The sequence below is a fragment of the Anas acuta genome, chromosome 6 (genome assembly GCF_963932015.1).
Source record: "Anas acuta chromosome 6, bAnaAcu1.1, whole genome shotgun sequence".
NCBI classification, from domain to species: domain Eukaryota; kingdom Metazoa; phylum Chordata; class Aves; order Anseriformes; family Anatidae; genus Anas; species Anas acuta.
Genome location: NC_088984.1, coordinates 34228767 through 34244970, shown reverse-complemented (window position 1 = coordinate 34244970; position 16204 = coordinate 34228767). Strand labels below are relative to the sequence as shown.

The following is a 16204-nucleotide window of genomic DNA, read 5'->3' as shown; positions in this document are numbered from 1 at the left end:
ACTTCTCCCACATCCCCTCTTCTGCTTTGATCCTGGGGGGCTGGTAAGTAAGCAGCAGGTACAGGAGTGCTAATATTACACTCAAATAAACAAGCAGTGATCTCTAGCATCTTTTCACCATGCTCTCCTCCAGTTTTTTGTAGCTGCTTTTTTTCTTTCCAGAGAATGTAAATTGCATACTATATCTCATTAACTTTACTGTACTTCTTTACATTTACCAAATGCAACTATCAGCCAGAAAAATAAAACAAAACAGAGGTATAGAACACATTACTAGAACCTACACTCAGTTTTTACTTAGAAAGCAACTATATCTGGCAGAAATACTTTTGAAACTGTCTTCTGCTAGGAGCACAGAGAAACAGAGCACTTCCCAGCAGCCCTGATCTATAGGCGTAGAAGACAGGGGTCTCTTTCTATAAAATTCCATTTATGGAGAATTTCCAGAAGATGAGGTATTTTCCATTTTTCTGACATTCTTGCCTGCCTCTGCTTATACAGAAGTACTGGAGGTCACTGCTTCCTTTTACAGAGATATTGCCATTCCTGTCGTTAGCATACATAATCGTATGTTTAGTAAAAGTGCCACAGTTTATATACAACTTTTTCTTCCTATTCCGTAGTTCTAGAGAGTTTTTCACACATTTCATTATTATTTTTTGTCACGGATTTTTGAAGTGATTTAATAAAGCTCTATCTCAGAGTGGCCATTTTTACTTCTGCATTAGCTCTTCCAGAAACAATGCCACATCTTCTCTTGAATCATCAGTCCTCTAGTGCTTCTGTACTTCACAGGCACTTCTACATCCTTGCCAAAGGATTTGGAACAAAACCAAGTTTAGAACTTCTGAAAAGTTCCTTAGTTAGCAATAATGGAAAAAATATATATATCTTCAGACTTCTCAGTGCTTAGCAATGACTTCATGTTTTGCATGTGTTGAGGGAGTATGTAGCAAAATAATAACATGCAGAACAAAGAGATCAGAAGGCAGTGAAGAAATTAGAGCTGAGTTCCTTTCTAGCTGATATGGAAAGGTGTATTATGACAGGGTAATATTTCAGAAATGCTCTAATTAAATTGTTTTGTTTTGTTTTTCTGAATATTGTTTTACACTCAAATACAAAAGCACTAAAGGATAGTAGTAAGATAAACTGATCTATAAAAAGATATTTCCCTCTCTCTTAAACAAAAAGAGTGTTAAGTGCTTGAACCCAGGCATGATAATGCAGCTCAACCATCAGCTCTAGCCTCTAGACTTCAGAAAACATTTTACCATCTTACACAATGCCTCAAAGCTCAAACTTCCTCCTCTTTCCTATCCGAAGCGAACCCAAAGAACAAAATCACCCTTCTCCCAAAGCAAAACAAGAACCCACACTCAGCCTCATGCCAAAAACCATTGTATTTTGATCACCTACACCCAAGAAATATCGTCCTGTCTGGAATTAATATTAAAACCAAAGGATACCATTGTTTACAAAACATCATACTGGTGACTATATTTCTGCTGTGTTAGAGGGAAAAAAAAAAAATAAGTGAAAAAATAAAGCTAAAAATAACAGATCAACACAGAATCAAATCTCTAGGGATTCTAACATTTATTTTTATTTTGTTTTAAGTTGCTACTGTTTGCTTTGAGTACATTACCCTTCAATTGCCAGGATTTCGTTCCTAAAGGCTCCTAGCTGGGTACTGGTGGCGAAAGAATTTCTGGAATGTAAATTTTCTTTCTGCTTCTATCAAAAGACCTCTGCCCATTATGGCTGACAAGTTCCTAGTGATAGAACATGCAAACACTTGTATGCTGTAAAGAATAAAGAGCACATTTAAAAGATTTTCCCTTTTTTACCATGTATGGGTTCTTGTTTCACTTCTTCCTGCTTCCCATACGTACAAAGAATGTGCATCCATCTATTTATAGCAAATATTCTGTCAAACTAACTTGGTGTTTCCTGTGTGGAAAACACTGGGGGACATGAAACGTAGAATTGCTATTTACAGAACCCAGACGTTCTGTATTGACAGCAAGAAGGTTGAAGAGACCAGCGTAGGGCCGATACTACTGACAAAAAGCAGTTTTCGACACCCACTAACTTCCTAGTCAAGAAAAAAGCTGACAAAAGTAAGGTAACCACGGTTAAATCAACTCCTTTTGATCACTTTGACTCATCTGACACATTTACCACGATCACGTCTTCGCTGTGTCCCTTCTGACCCCTCTCTCCGCTCGTAAACCAAGCCCCGGGGCTGCCCCAGCAGAGCACACCGCTGGGCGCTGCGGAGCCTTGGAGGCCGCCTGCTCTCACACAGCCAGCTGGCTCGCACAGCAGGCCCACCAAGAGAGGTCAGTCAGCAAAGCCTCTGGGAGAAGGAAGAGAAGAAGCAAAAGAAGATGGTGAAGAGGGCAGATTAAAATTTTCCTGGCTAGAAATGTCACTATCATCTCGTTTGTGCCCGAGACTTTTAGGAGGCATTAAGCTGAAACTATGAACTCTAAATGGGCATCAAACCACCATTAAAACAAAACAAAACAAAAAAAGATTTTAAGTCTACTGTTCCCTAACCATGACACCTACTTAAACATTAAATGTTTCCACGATTAGTAGAAAACCGATAGAGAGCTTATGATGGACTTGTATTATCTTGCAGACACCCAAGTACAGTAAAATCCTCGAGACAATCTTTACATGCAGCACCCAGAGCACAACAGTGACAGCCCCAGGGTCAGGACGTAAACTAAAGAATTAAGCAGAAGTGGAGATCAAACATGAACAGGACAAAAATTCTCCTGGAACAGCAAACCAGTTATTTTTTTATTAGGTTACTAATAAAAGGTTTTCTACAACTACAAAAAATGCTCTAAAAAGGTATCACACACCAACAATACAGCTTCATTCCAACATGGGTCCAGTGATGTAGCATTGGTAGAGCAGATTTCCCTCACGGCTTACCATACAAAGATCATGATTTTGCCTTGTGAACTTAATTCTTGAACAACTTGCTCATCTTTGCCCTTCAGGAGTGTTTTGCATCTTCACGTGTGTTTTTATAGCAATTTAACAATTTCTGAATGGCAACTTGTAATACACGGTTTTCCATTCTATCTTCCTTGAATTTAGGAGCTCATCTCATATTTTTAAGTCTGAGTACACTTTCATGCCATCCTTTCTTGAGTGTATTATACTGCTGAAGTTTTTAATCACAAATGTAAAATAAAGATTACTGAAGTCCCTTTCACAAAGCACAACTAGAATGCTGGTACTTGGGATCAAAAGAAGTGATTATTTTCACCATTCATTTCTATAGTGTGCTCTGAAGGAACCCATTGTGTTCAAATATTAAGGCTATAACATCATAAATGAATAAAACATCTTGGCCTTATTGCTAACACCAGCAACAGCCACTCTCTGTAAAAAGACAGAGCATCTATTGAAAGGCAAAAAACTACAAGCGACAGATCTAAGCCAAGGTCACTTCTAAGTCTCTAATACCAGCATGTGGGAAAAGGGAAAGGTGATTTGCAGATATCACTACAAAAAGCACTTAATGGGATTATAGAGACATAAAACACATCTGGTCCATAACCAAGAGCAAAGACTATTTGCTTCATTAAGGATTTTGCTGATTAAGGCCCATTCGTAGCAAAAAATTGAGCACCATAAAGAGGTAGAGTTTCTAATTCTGTATTAAAAAAAAATGTTGCTAGCTTTGAAACACAGTAAGGAGTTGGTGTTCTTCAGGACTGAAATACTCAAATTGGCATTCTAAGAGATGCTAAAGATGTATAGAGGTTCAAGGGGGAGAAGAGTGCACATACTGTAAAGAGAAAGCCATAAATTACAACTGGGTTGAGGAAATCGTCTAGACAGAAAAAGGAGACTATGTATGACGAGTACTGCTGAGAAGTGCATGGGCTCGCCCTGTTCTTGTCTCCTTCTAGTTCACGTGCCTGCTTTTTGGAGCGATAAGCAGTCTCCCTGTCTAATACAGTACCAGTGCTGTCAAAAGTTTCTTGCTATTCCTTTGGCTTCCCAGGTCTCACTTTTCCAGTGATCTTACTCTTATTGATGTTATTCAGGGGATATTTCTCCTGAGATATTTAGGTGAATATATATATATATATATATATATATATATATATATACACATATATATATGAGCTATATTTACATATGAGTAATTTCATTCTCTCAATTTAGGACTGTAATAATTTCACTGTGAGGTAAACAAAGATCTAACCCTGTAAGATTTTTGCTTTAGTCAATCACCCCTAGAGTTTCAGCAAGTTATTCCAAAGCAACACATGGAACAACAAACACTGCTCATGATGAAGCTTCCAAGTATGGTTTTTGCAAGATAAGCAAGTATAAAAACATTTCGATTTGCATAGCTTATTATAGTAGTGTGATTTTGTTTTTCTATTTAAGGCACATAAACATTACAAAATAGCTTGAAATCAGCATTCAAGATATCTGATGTATACTTCGGCACTCATTCTATGCATCTGACTAAAGAATTGCAAAAGTAGTCATAAAATACACTGATTTGTATGTGCAAGTTCTTGCTATATTATCTATTTGGGAAATTAAAACCATCTAATATTTACAGTACCGAATCACCACAAAAAGTACCACTGCTTCATCCAAAGTTCATCAAAATCCCCCCCCAAGCCCCATAAAAAATAGTTGAGGACTGTTGTCCAGTAAGAAATATTAACATGCAATGTCTCCTGCCCATGAAAGTAACTTTTTCTTCAACTCATGGATATTCAGTGTATTTAAATAGTATCGAAGGCCAATCCGTCCTAATATTTAGCACAATTGTGAAGACCTAAGATTTTTAGATCAGTGAAATGGTTCAGCATTACAGAAATCACTATTACACACAAAATAACAGCCTCCAAGACAAAAGTCATTTTTGTCCGTAATGATGATTAAATCACTTTTATTCCCATTTAAAATATACAACTTTGAAAAATTACGCATCATACATTCAAACATGAATTGCATTCTTAAGTGTCCTGATATCCAGCTATCCTGTCGCTGGCCAGTGTAATACAATAATCTCTCAACACTTTACTTTTGGCCATGAGAGAAAATTCTCCAGAAATAAACATTTATTATCTGATATTGCAGCTTCTCCTTAAACACTTAGAGTTACAAGTCAATTCCAGTAGGTCTCTGCTTCCTAAACACTGCTTCTTGTTCCTGTAAGAAAAAAAAGTCCACAAAGATTCCTAAAAGGGCAAAAAAAAGGTCAGCTATTTTAGAAATAGCATTAATAAGAGTTGATTCAGCAGTGTCAAAAATAACCATTAAAGCTAGTATTCCCACTCAAAAGCGGTTCAAGTAAGCTCACTAACAATGCCATGAACTTTAACAGTCTTTAGGAAGTAACTTGAAACCTTTCGAAAAACATTGATACAAACGGTATCATTAGAACAGCAGTACTGTTATAGACACTTAGTACCATGGCAATGAGGCATAACCCACGGCCCGCTTGAAAAAGCACTGCTACAGGAAAGTCCTTATGGCAAGGTTTTGATAAATTTGTAAAGGGCATATTGACTTATTTAAACCTTAGTAACTGCTCCCTGCAGGGTACGCAATGAAATCCACTGCTCCACTTTGAGGTGAGTGTTATTACTGCACAATTTGGTGTTACTTAAAACACCAATGATCTGACAGGCATTTGGTTAGACCATAACATCCCTGCTCTGCAGTGCTCCCAGTCTTAGCTAACATACAAACTCAGCAGGGTAAGCATGAGCCGGAAACAGCAGCAAGTGTCGTACGGTGTATTAAAACTGTTAATGGACAGGTAGGAGAGCAGAACAGGAGGAGGGAAGAGTCACTGTTTTTAAATCTGTAAATTTGCTCAATTTTACAGGCTGCACAAAGTGTAGAAAAAAATCTAATTGCAATTAGCCCTAATTTAACTTAAGCCAACATCTGCATTACTGTATCAGGACTGGAGAGAAAGTGTTTATCAATGTATTAAAAAAATGAAGTTAACAGTTTGCTGTAATATCCTCACTTAAGAGAAAACCAACACGGGTCTTTTAAAGTTGATAATTTTTATTTACAGTTTTGTTGGCAAAAGGCAGTGGGAAAGTTTAAAACATTTTAAACAGAGGACACTGTATCACTGTACAGTATGATGTATCAGTTCACAATCCGTATCCTCAGGATCCAGCTGATCAAATAAAGCTTATCAGAACTTCAAGAAGCATAATCTGCACCAGCTCCATTAGTATACTGCCTAAAAATACTTCAGGCAGTTTCTAAGTCAACACAATCACCATTTAAAATGAAGTTCTGGTAAAGAACATTCCCTTTGATTTCATACTGTACCTGGTATCAACGTGCCCACTTACACTTGCACACTGGCAAAGCAGTTACGCTTCCTACTTTTAGTTGAAATATACCATCTCATTTTCTGTGAATTCAGCTGTCAGGTAATTACAAACTACTCTGAATATTTTACTGTGATAATAGTCAAGATTGGAGTAGATGAGATTGAAGGAAAATACTCCTGGTATATCACATGCCCCTCAGAATCAGCTGGGTAACCATAAACATCCTGTTTAAGAATTGTATTCAAAAAGGAGAAAAAAATGTAGTCAGTTTTCACTTTGTCACATAGATTTTAATCCGCACTTGAGCTTTTTAATTCATTCTTCTAAATCAAGAGTGTTTAGTTCTTCTTCTAGTTCATCCAAGTCCTCGCCAGTAAAAAGATTTTCATCAACTGGAACTGCATCAATTACTCCATTTTCCAACTCCCCATCTCCATCATTATCTTCCTCTAAATCGTTCTGCTCACTGATGTTTATCTCACCGCCAGAAGCTTCACTTAATTTATTATCTGAAAATAATGAAAATACTGATTTTACACATGACAATGTCAAAAATTTCTTAATCACTAGTCCACAATCCTACTGAAGAGGCTCTGAAATTTTTGAAATAATCACTTTTTATATAGTTTCAATTTACATATGCAAACTAAATTGCATGTATCCAATTAATACACAGGCTTGGATCATTAATTAGAACGGGCTTAAAAAAAACACAAACTCAAACACTAACTACTATTATTGTAACTGAGTCAAACAATGAGTTACTCACAATTCAACACCTGCACTTTAAAGACTTTTTTAAGGTTAAACTTTAAAAACTTTAAACCTTTTTTAAGGTTAAACCTTAAAAATTGGGTATGCATTCCACAAGCAGAGAACAATAAAGTCTTTACTTGAAGAAATTACAAGTTCATCTAAGATAGGCAGAAAAATATTAAGAGAAGCTTGTATTTTTTGATATTATTCATTTGGCTGTTTACTAAATTTAAAGATGGGGGAATTGCCCAAATAAACAGGTGTTGCATGGATTTTCTTCAAGTGGTCAAACACACTACCTTTTATTTAAAGTTGAATTTCAGAAAAATTTGAAGTGTATAGAATTTGCTAGAAGCAATACCTTCAGTAACAACAAACACCATGATCACATTTTTTTAAATTAATAAAATAACAAATGATGCTTTTTGGAGAATCAAAAACTCATTTCTACCTGCTTTTTGGGAAGCATTTAACAATTCATTCCCTTAGAAGTGACGCCTAAATAATGAACTTACCGTCTTTTTCTATTGAAGTGTATGTGCTGAATCGCTCAGGACTAGCCACAGTAATACCAGTCTCATCAACAGCCTTCGGGACATAGAGGCTCAAATCCACATCGTTTATGCACACAGGATCTTCCATCTGAAAAGTACACCAAGATGCTCTCTATAAATGATGCTTCCACAGAATTTCTAATTTCAGCAGTTTTTCTACACATTTTTTTCATCTTCCTTTTTGACACCAAAACTGAGAAAAATATATTCTGTAGCAGTGTTCAAATGTGAACCCAGCACATTAATTGCACTGTAAGAGTTGCACTCTCAAATTAAATTTTACTAAGCTCTCCAAAAAAACTTACAAAGCTTGCATGTAAATTGTGATTTTGTAACTTGAAATATTATTTGAGTTGCCCGTGTTCTTTACCTCATCATCATCTCCTGTTCCTTGAGTATAGCGGGTATCATCTGCTTCTTCATCATCTGCATCAACCAACTCTGGTCGGAACTCAAATACTTCACGTCCACTAATCTAGTAACAGAAAGAAATCTGATTTATCACTTCACAGAATTCTAAATGCCATTAAGGAAAATTAAAGAAAAAAAAAAAACAGAAGCAAAACAATTCCAAGGCAGCTACCTTAATGCAAAACTCATTTACTCTTTCTTCTTATATTAAGAATTGAAGTGTAGAACGTACCACCAATGCTTTGCCCGCTTTGAAGTCCGCTTTCCTCCTTTCCATATCTTGCTCAGCCTTATCAATTTTTTCTTGTCTTTTTCTTCTCTTCCATGCAATGAAACACTCTAAAGTGATTTTGGTAACATTTGGTCCTAAGGCAGCACGCTGTCAAGTAAAAAGACTGATTAATGGTAGAAATTGTTTCCAAAGGCTATATATTAAATTAAAGATTTAATTACTCTTTTCCAGAACCTAATTAAAAACATTTCTTTCTAATTCCTTTTGCACTCTTACCACTGTTAAACACGCCCCATCAACATAAAGTTTGACTCCACGCACGATTTTCCAGTTAGTGAGATGAGCTGACATGAAAGCTAACATGAAAAGCGTAGGAGGAAAGAAACCAACGGCATTAGTTTAGGTTCTCCTCAAACTGACACTGTCAGGCAACGGTGCCAGAAGCAGAGCTGCAAAGTCTTTAGGAGGCCCCGTCCTTAGTGTTGCTTCCTCACGATTGAGTTATGCGACAACCAAGGAAGCAGTGAACTGGGGATGAGGAAGGCCCATAGAAGCAGTTGTAACAGATAAAAAGAGAAAAAGCAAGGAAGAGAAAGCCTCTAAAACAGGATTAGGGATATCCACCCTAACAGTAAATATTCAGACCTAATTTTTAAAATTACTTACTGAAATAAAAACCATGAATTAATTGCCTCACCCTAGCTCATAGAGCCTCTAAAAACATTTTATACTTTTCAATTATTCATTAGGAAGTTATTTACAATTTTACCTTCTTTTCAGTATAATGAAAACAAACACCACCAACAGGTACCTTGTTGACAACTTTACCTCTTTTTCTATTAGATCTTCTAAGGAAATTTCGTCTTGCTTTTCCTCCTTCTTTTTGTCTTTTTTTAATACAAAACCTGGAGGGAGTGCATGGCGATACATACAATTGTCTCCGCCACCCGGACAGACCCAAAACCATCCATATTTGTTGTTTTCAATAGCATCAAGAAAGTATTTGCAGACCTGCATAAAACAAAGGTCACTAGCACTGCATTCTCTTTCAGCCCCATTTATACTCGTATACCTACTACATAAGTACAGTAAATCAGCCATGTGCGCTCAAAAATGAAGATAAGAAACGTGTGAAATGCACTGCTATTAAAAAAGGGTAGACAAAGGAAGTGCAGCTAATTATCTAAAGCTATCAGGTATTCCAATGGCTTTTTTCCCTTATTATCAATCAGAGAAAGACAGGATGACTCAGAAGACTGACAACTGGGTACTTTGTAAACTGAGCAGCACAGGTAAGAAAAAGCATGCTAACAATCTTTCTATTCAAGCCCACCAATGCCAGTGTACTTTTAATCAAAATAAATGTAACCAATCTCAGATGTTACACGTTCCAGCTCATGATCCTGAGGTAAAGATACACCATTCTGGAGCTTTCCACAAGAAATTTGTAACACAACCCCAGAATTTAATTTTTTTGCAAATTTAGGAAGAATCAATAGAATATATATTTATTTGGTATTGAAAATAAGGTGAATAGTCCCAAAAAACAGCAGAAAGGTATCATAGCATTTAGCACACAAACTAAAGAATACTCTTCAAGTAAGAGATCAGGAACTATAAATGACTGAACTAGCTTCTCTCTGCTGCTAATTAACACATACTACAACTCAAGGAAAAAAAAGGACAAAAAGACATACTATTTGTGTTTTGGGTTTTTTCTTTTCCGCCTCACCATGCTTCTTGTTCACCACCTCTTCTAGCTTCTTTTCATCCCAGTTATCCATTGTATCTAGAACAAGACAACAGGTCATTTCACAAACACGCCAAACACTAAACAGCACCGTCCTGTGGCTATTCTCCTGAATAGCAGTTCTAATCAATAATTCTTACATTTTAGTTAATCTACAGAATGGGAGATAAATTCAGACTTCTGTAGTGAACTTGTCAGACTTTCTTGTGATGCTCACAAGACCTTTTCCTCAAAAACCTTAGAAGCTTATCTTTTGACATGCATAAAGTGTGTTTCAGTTAAAGACTAAGAAACATGTCATCCCATATGTACATTATCTGGAATGGAAAGGGGGAGAGAAGAACAAGATGACAGAATAAAAGAGAAGGCTGGACGCTAACGTCCAGAAGAACAGACAACATAACTTAATACCAAACATACCAAATTTTCAGTGTTAAAAGGATGTGCCATCAAAGGAAGCAAGATTATTAACAGTAACAGTAGAACAGTAGCATCTATAGGATCCAATCACACTAATGTAGGATGACAGAAGCTACAATTTACATAGGGTCAGAGACTTCATCTGTTGTGGAAAACCAGAATAATTTATTTTAATATACAATCCCTAACCTTTGTAAGGGAAAGCAAAACCCAGAGTACTTTGCCAGCAAATGATTTGGGAAAAGAAAATGAAAACTGAGAAAAAAATCCCAAGCAGCTTGAATTCAAAAACCGCATGCAACTGGCAAACATTAGAAACAGTTCTCTCAGTCAGCTATGGTTGCTCATCAAACTTGTTCCTTACGCACTCGCATTTTGGAGAACTTGCACAAAATTAGCAACTACAATAAAGATCAAACACCATACAAACTGCTACTTGTATAACATAACACTTCACATAGCAGGGTTTAAAATACACCATCCAAGACCATTATGTGATACTTTATCAAAATATCTTAAAAAAAATACTTCTAAGAAAGCTTTTAAAATCATGTTTCACTGTTGTTCTTCCTTTCAAACAGTAGTATGGGTTGCCTTGGTCTTCAGCCAGGTTCTTCACGATCATATAATGCAACACAACTCGTTTAATCTTAACAATACAATTGCAAAACCAGAATAGCCACCTTTTATCTATCATTTCATAGAAGCATCATATACCTTTCTCAAGGTCTTCATCTCTTGCATCAATGTAGACACTTCGTTTTTCACACTTCCTTTCCAAAGACAAATCATGAGAAAACTTGCACTTGTCTCCTTTAGAGCACTGTCCTTGCTTGAAGAAAGCACAAACTACAGATTTGGGATCAGCACCTGAGTGAAGAAAATTGTCATATTTTAGTGATTTTTATAAGCTAAAAGCTACATCTTAAAAGTTCTGAAACACAATGGCTAGGATCCCATCTTTAGGATCTGCATAGAATGAAAACACGTTAAACATTAAAGTTATTTCATGTGGAGTTCATCACCTCTCCTTCCTTCAAGCAGATAAAGGTGTCATTATAGTTCATACAGTGGGGTATTTGGACTGAATTTCAAAGTTGACATTTGACTATTTAAATAACTGTGGCAGAAGCGTGTGCCTGAACAAACTATTCGCATAGCAGATAGCACTCTATGCAAAATCTTCCCTATACAACAAACTGTTTTTGCCTCTAATGCATGTCAAAGCATCTTTTCGATGTCAATGTTTCTGTAATATAATCAGTAACATGCTGGAATAAATTTCATTAACCTAAACCACACCCATTCAGATCATTTACTTTCTTTTATAAAGAAATCAGGTGACTGGTCATGGCCTCCAAAATAAACATGTTGTTACAGTATGAACTGTTCAACCACTAACTACAATTTTGAAGTAAACACCATCACACTGACATAATTATTTGACCATCAGGAAGTAAGAAATGAAAGGCGGTAGAAACATATCTACTGGACAAGTATTTACAAGTCCTGTCGATACCAATATAGCCTTCAGTATTCTAAAGATCCAGTAACCCCATAGGAGTTCCTAATAAAATGCCAAGCAGACAAAATACTATGTACACTATATAAAGAAATGACCTATCTACTTGGCAGTGAGCCAGCCAGCGAGCTGGCATTTTTAGCAGGTTATTTTACCTGAAGTAGACGTATGAAAACAGTACATAAAGGAAGTTTCAGTTGCTCATACCTTTGCTAATTTTCTGTGCAGCAACCACGGGCTTGAAGAGTTCATTTAATTCTTGTAGTTCTTTTTTCTTATCTTCTTTCTTTAATTTCTTTTCACTTTCTGTTTGAGCAGCCTACAATGACCCCAATTTGAAATTATTAATAGAAAATTAGAATGCCATTACTCACTTTATATGAATGGTAAATTAAAATAGCACAGCAAACCATTCTCAATTAGCAAGGGAGGGGAGTGCAGACAGGGAGCCTGTGATTTCTTCGTTTTTCAGAACTCCTGTCCTTTTATGAACGGCGAACGCCATCTAGTGGCAGTGACATTTCAAACAGAAAACACTTCAAATAGAATCTGTTGAAGGTCTGGGATGCTGCTACCTCTACTCCACCTTTACCAGCTCGTAAACCAAGTGCAAGGTGGACAATGAGGAAAGGAAAAGTTAGCTGCTCTTTTGTGATGCTTTAGCAGCGCAACTATTCTATCCAGGCACTTCAAGATCCATGCAAAAAGCTTCTCTTTTGTATCCCATGTGCTAGTTTATTCTTGTCACATATACCAGTAGCATGGCCACAGTATTTGTCTGTAGAAGTAGCAAACTACTTTTGGAACACTATTTGTTTAAACCTATATGGACTTGACAAATTAATGTTTCAACAATAACCAGTAGTTTATAAACAAAAACATATTTTTATTTATTTATTTTTTTCGACTCACCCTAGGATTCCAGAAGCATGAAGATGAAAATAGCTGTTTTTTTTTTTTTTTTTTTTTTTTAATCTTGACAGATTTAAATACTGAAAAGTATTTTACAAAATAAGACAGGCATTAACTGTCCTGAAACTAACTTCTAACATCCACCAGCTAATAGCTAAGAGTATTTGAGGAACAAATTATTTTTGACTGATTAATTTACATATAGTATTGTTTTAAGTGCTACAGGATTCAGGGACTTGAGAGAGAAATTTCAGAAGGACTGCCTGAGTAGTATCTATGCTTTCAAAGTGACATCAAATAATCCTTACCACTTCAAGAATTTTACATCTCATGACATGAGCATCAACATTAAAGTTGCATTTGTCATTTATTAGATTATCCTAATGCTATGTAAGGAATTCAACACCAGTTATGACATCATGAGGTTAGCTGCCGCAAATGTCATTATTCTGTAGGCTTATTCGTTTAACAGGAAGCTGTGTGAATACCTAGCAGCTAACTTCTCTAGCGCTGTAGCAGCAAGACCTGGCTTGCATCCATTGGAGCAATATTTCTGTGAAATCTGTGCTTTCTGACTAAGCAAAACACTGTAACTCAGCCATTCTAACATTTTACTTCATGATACAAAACAAGAGCAAAGCAGTAGTAGCAGTGGCTCCGAACTTCAGTTTCTCTGACCAGTTTATCAATTAGACATGTAATTGTAAGACTTGTTTCCACTTGAAATTATAGTAAGTACTTCCATGGGTAGAACAACAAGCACATGAGTTTGTAACTGTTTCAAACTTTATCTCAATGCCCAACTAAATACGAATTATTTTTATTTTTCGTGGTTTGCTATTTCTTAGATTAGGTGAGAATCGAAAAAAAAAAAAGAGCATTTGAACTTGTTTTCTACTCGAGTATCATGTGACGATCAGTACGTACAGTAAAGATGATTCCACTACCCAGTAGGAAAAGCGTTACAGATGCAATGCTTACCTGGCGTGGATTTTGCTGACCAAATTTAACCTGGTGAGTCACAGCCTTGATGAATTTCTGTTGTTTTGCACCTTTTTTGTTCTTTAAGCCAAAGGTTTTGTCCTATAAGTCAAAAGATGAGCACAAATTATTTAAGACTGACCAATAGTTAGAACAAATTCACGTTATTACAAAATAAAATAAGAAAATACCTCCCCCCAAAAAAAAAAAACATAACAAAACCCTTGCCACTCCTCTCAGATTGTTAGTTAAACACAAATTTAGTGACATTTAGCACATCTAGCAACATGACCAATAGAAGAAACAAGATGGACAGCATTCCCCATTTGTACAATCTTTAAAATTCACTTTTCCAAAGACAGGACTAAATACTGCTGTTTTGTGAGCTATTGCTTTTCTCCCCAGATCCAATCACGTCCAAATATTAATGCATGTGTTTGCACGCAGTGTTTTAAGACTCCTCAAGACAAATAAGCAAGATCTTTTTGATTACAAGCTACAACTGGAAAAAAAAAACCTGAATAGTCATAAACACTGTCTTTTCCTTCTATCTGCTTGAAACCACCTACTATTTCCCTCTTCAAGTATTCATACATAAATCCTCGATCTTCATGTCATGCAGGTCAACACTGCCGCATTAAACATTTTCCTCTTTTTCCCCCAAGTATTTTGTACTGATTTATTTAAGTGTTTCCCCCACATCCAGTCCAGACGTGTTTGTATATCCTAAACTCCGCTGCAATAAGCTGCTGTTCACACTGCCTGAGCCAACTCTTCCTCCACATCTTCAGTTTTACTACTAGAAACAAGTTTCTGTACCAAACCTGTTAAAGTTTTCATTAAAAGAAAGAGGATGGCTCTGTTTCACACATGGATCTGAAGCAGCAATTGTTGTTTGTAGCTGAAATACCGCACTTAAAACCTATCTGTGCCTTTGATTTGATAGCTTTTTTTTTTTTTTCTCCCCTCTCTGGAACAAATAACAGATGTTCACCTAGTGATCACAGCGTAGTTCAAACACATCTTCGGAAAGCCTACCAATAAAGAAATGTATTGGGAAAGAATTACCCGACATAAAAGTACAACTATCTGACATAAAAGCGAAATTACCCGACATAAAAGTGAAATTACCCCACACAGCCGGACCCAGCAACGACACCAGAACCCCCCCCCACAACCCCCCCCCCCCGCGGCGCTGCCGGGCCCGGCCTCACCTCGATGATCTTCTCCTTCTTCTTCTGGTCCGCCTTCTTGCTGCCCCCCGCCGGCTGCTGCTGCTTCTTGGGGGGCATGGCGGGCGGGGAAAGGGGAAGGAAAGGGGAAGGGAAGGGAAAAAGCCCGGGACAGGACGGGACGGGCCCGGCCGGGACAGCGCCGCCGCCGCCGCCGGGGAGGCCGCACCGGAAAGCGGCGGTGCCGCGGAGCAGGCTGGGAAGGCAGCGCCCGGTGCGTCCCGGCAGGCCGCGCGCCGCCGGGCGGGGAGGCGCCAAGCAGCGCGGGGCGCTGAGGCGCCGCCGCCATCTTGGGCAGCCTCCCGCAGGCTGTGGTGGTGCAGAGAGGGGATGGGGGAGTCTTCACGCAGCACCCGAGGGCTCGGGGAGGAATGTGTCTTGTGGAGATGAAGCGTGTTGGGCAGGGTGATGGCTTTCGCTGCTCTCTGCCACGTGAAGGAAGATCGCTGCTCTGAGGATGCCTTCCCACTTAGTGCCAGCAGCAGTTCCCATGCTATCAGTATGTTAGGCAACCTTCAAGCCAGGCAGTCATAAGTCAGAGAAAATAACGCTCTCCCAGTCTACTCCAACTTTCAAGTAACACATAAACCTCCAGTCAGCCGCTCCCCACAACTCCACGTTTTTCTCTGAAGACTGTCCCCAAAAAATTGTACTGAATTTAACAATTTTTTGGTGCGTTGAAGTCCAGTTGCTAGGGCTTGAAGGGAGAAAACGTGCTACTGTAAATAGCTTCGTTGGGGCATTAGCTACTCAGTGGAACTCTACTAAATAAACCATCACTTGTAAATAAGGCGTCTGACTGCAGAAGACAGCCTGCACCTCAGTGCAGTCTGCCTGGGCCAGGTTTTAGCCTGTTAAACAGTGGCAGCCTGCCTGAGAGGAGATAAGCTTTCAGTTCATCTTACTAAGTGCCAAGGCTGGATTTGGGTTCCTCCGAGAATGACACATCTTTCTGTAGAAAGGGTGTAAGAAACCTGAATGAACTCCAAATGAGACAACATGAACATCAAAATAAGACAACAGGCAGTTTTACCAAGAGAGCTGTTCTTACCAGAATTTACACACCTGATGATCT

General features: G+C 37.8%; 1 protein-coding gene across 1 annotated transcript; it reads right to left on the bottom strand.

Moving 5' to 3' along the window:
• Nucleotides 1-6060: 6060 nt before the first annotated feature.
• ZC3H15 (zinc finger CCCH-type containing 15) lies at nucleotides 6061-15326 on the bottom strand. Its single transcript, XM_068686463.1, has 10 exons — nucleotides 15112-15326; nucleotides 13898-13999; nucleotides 12212-12323; nucleotides 11200-11352; nucleotides 10010-10101; nucleotides 9141-9323; nucleotides 8313-8459; nucleotides 8040-8144; nucleotides 7631-7757; nucleotides 6061-6868 (listed from the first exon to the last, which is right to left on the bottom strand). The coding sequence occupies exons 1-10, from the start codon at nucleotides 15187-15189 to the stop codon at nucleotides 6675-6677; spliced, it is 1293 nt and encodes a 430-aa protein (XP_068542564.1). The 5' UTR covers nucleotides 15190-15326; the 3' UTR covers nucleotides 6061-6674.
• Between the last annotated feature and the right edge of the window lie 878 nt (nucleotides 15327-16204).

Excerpts from the sequence above, each read along its gene's own strand:
- ZC3H15 (XM_068686463.1), bottom strand. The coding sequence starts at position 15,189 with ATGCCCCCCAAGAAGCAGCAGCAGCCGGCGGGGGGCAGCAAGAAGGCG. Across the intron at positions 14,000-15,111 it reads AGAAGGAGAAGATCATCGAG|GACAAAACCTTTGGCTTAAA; the intron begins GTGAGGCCGGGC and ends TTTGACTTATAG. Across the intron at positions 8,145-8,312 it reads AAGCGGGCAAAGCATTGGTG|ATTAGTGGACGTGAAGTATT; the intron begins GTACGTTCTACA and ends TTCTGTTACTAG.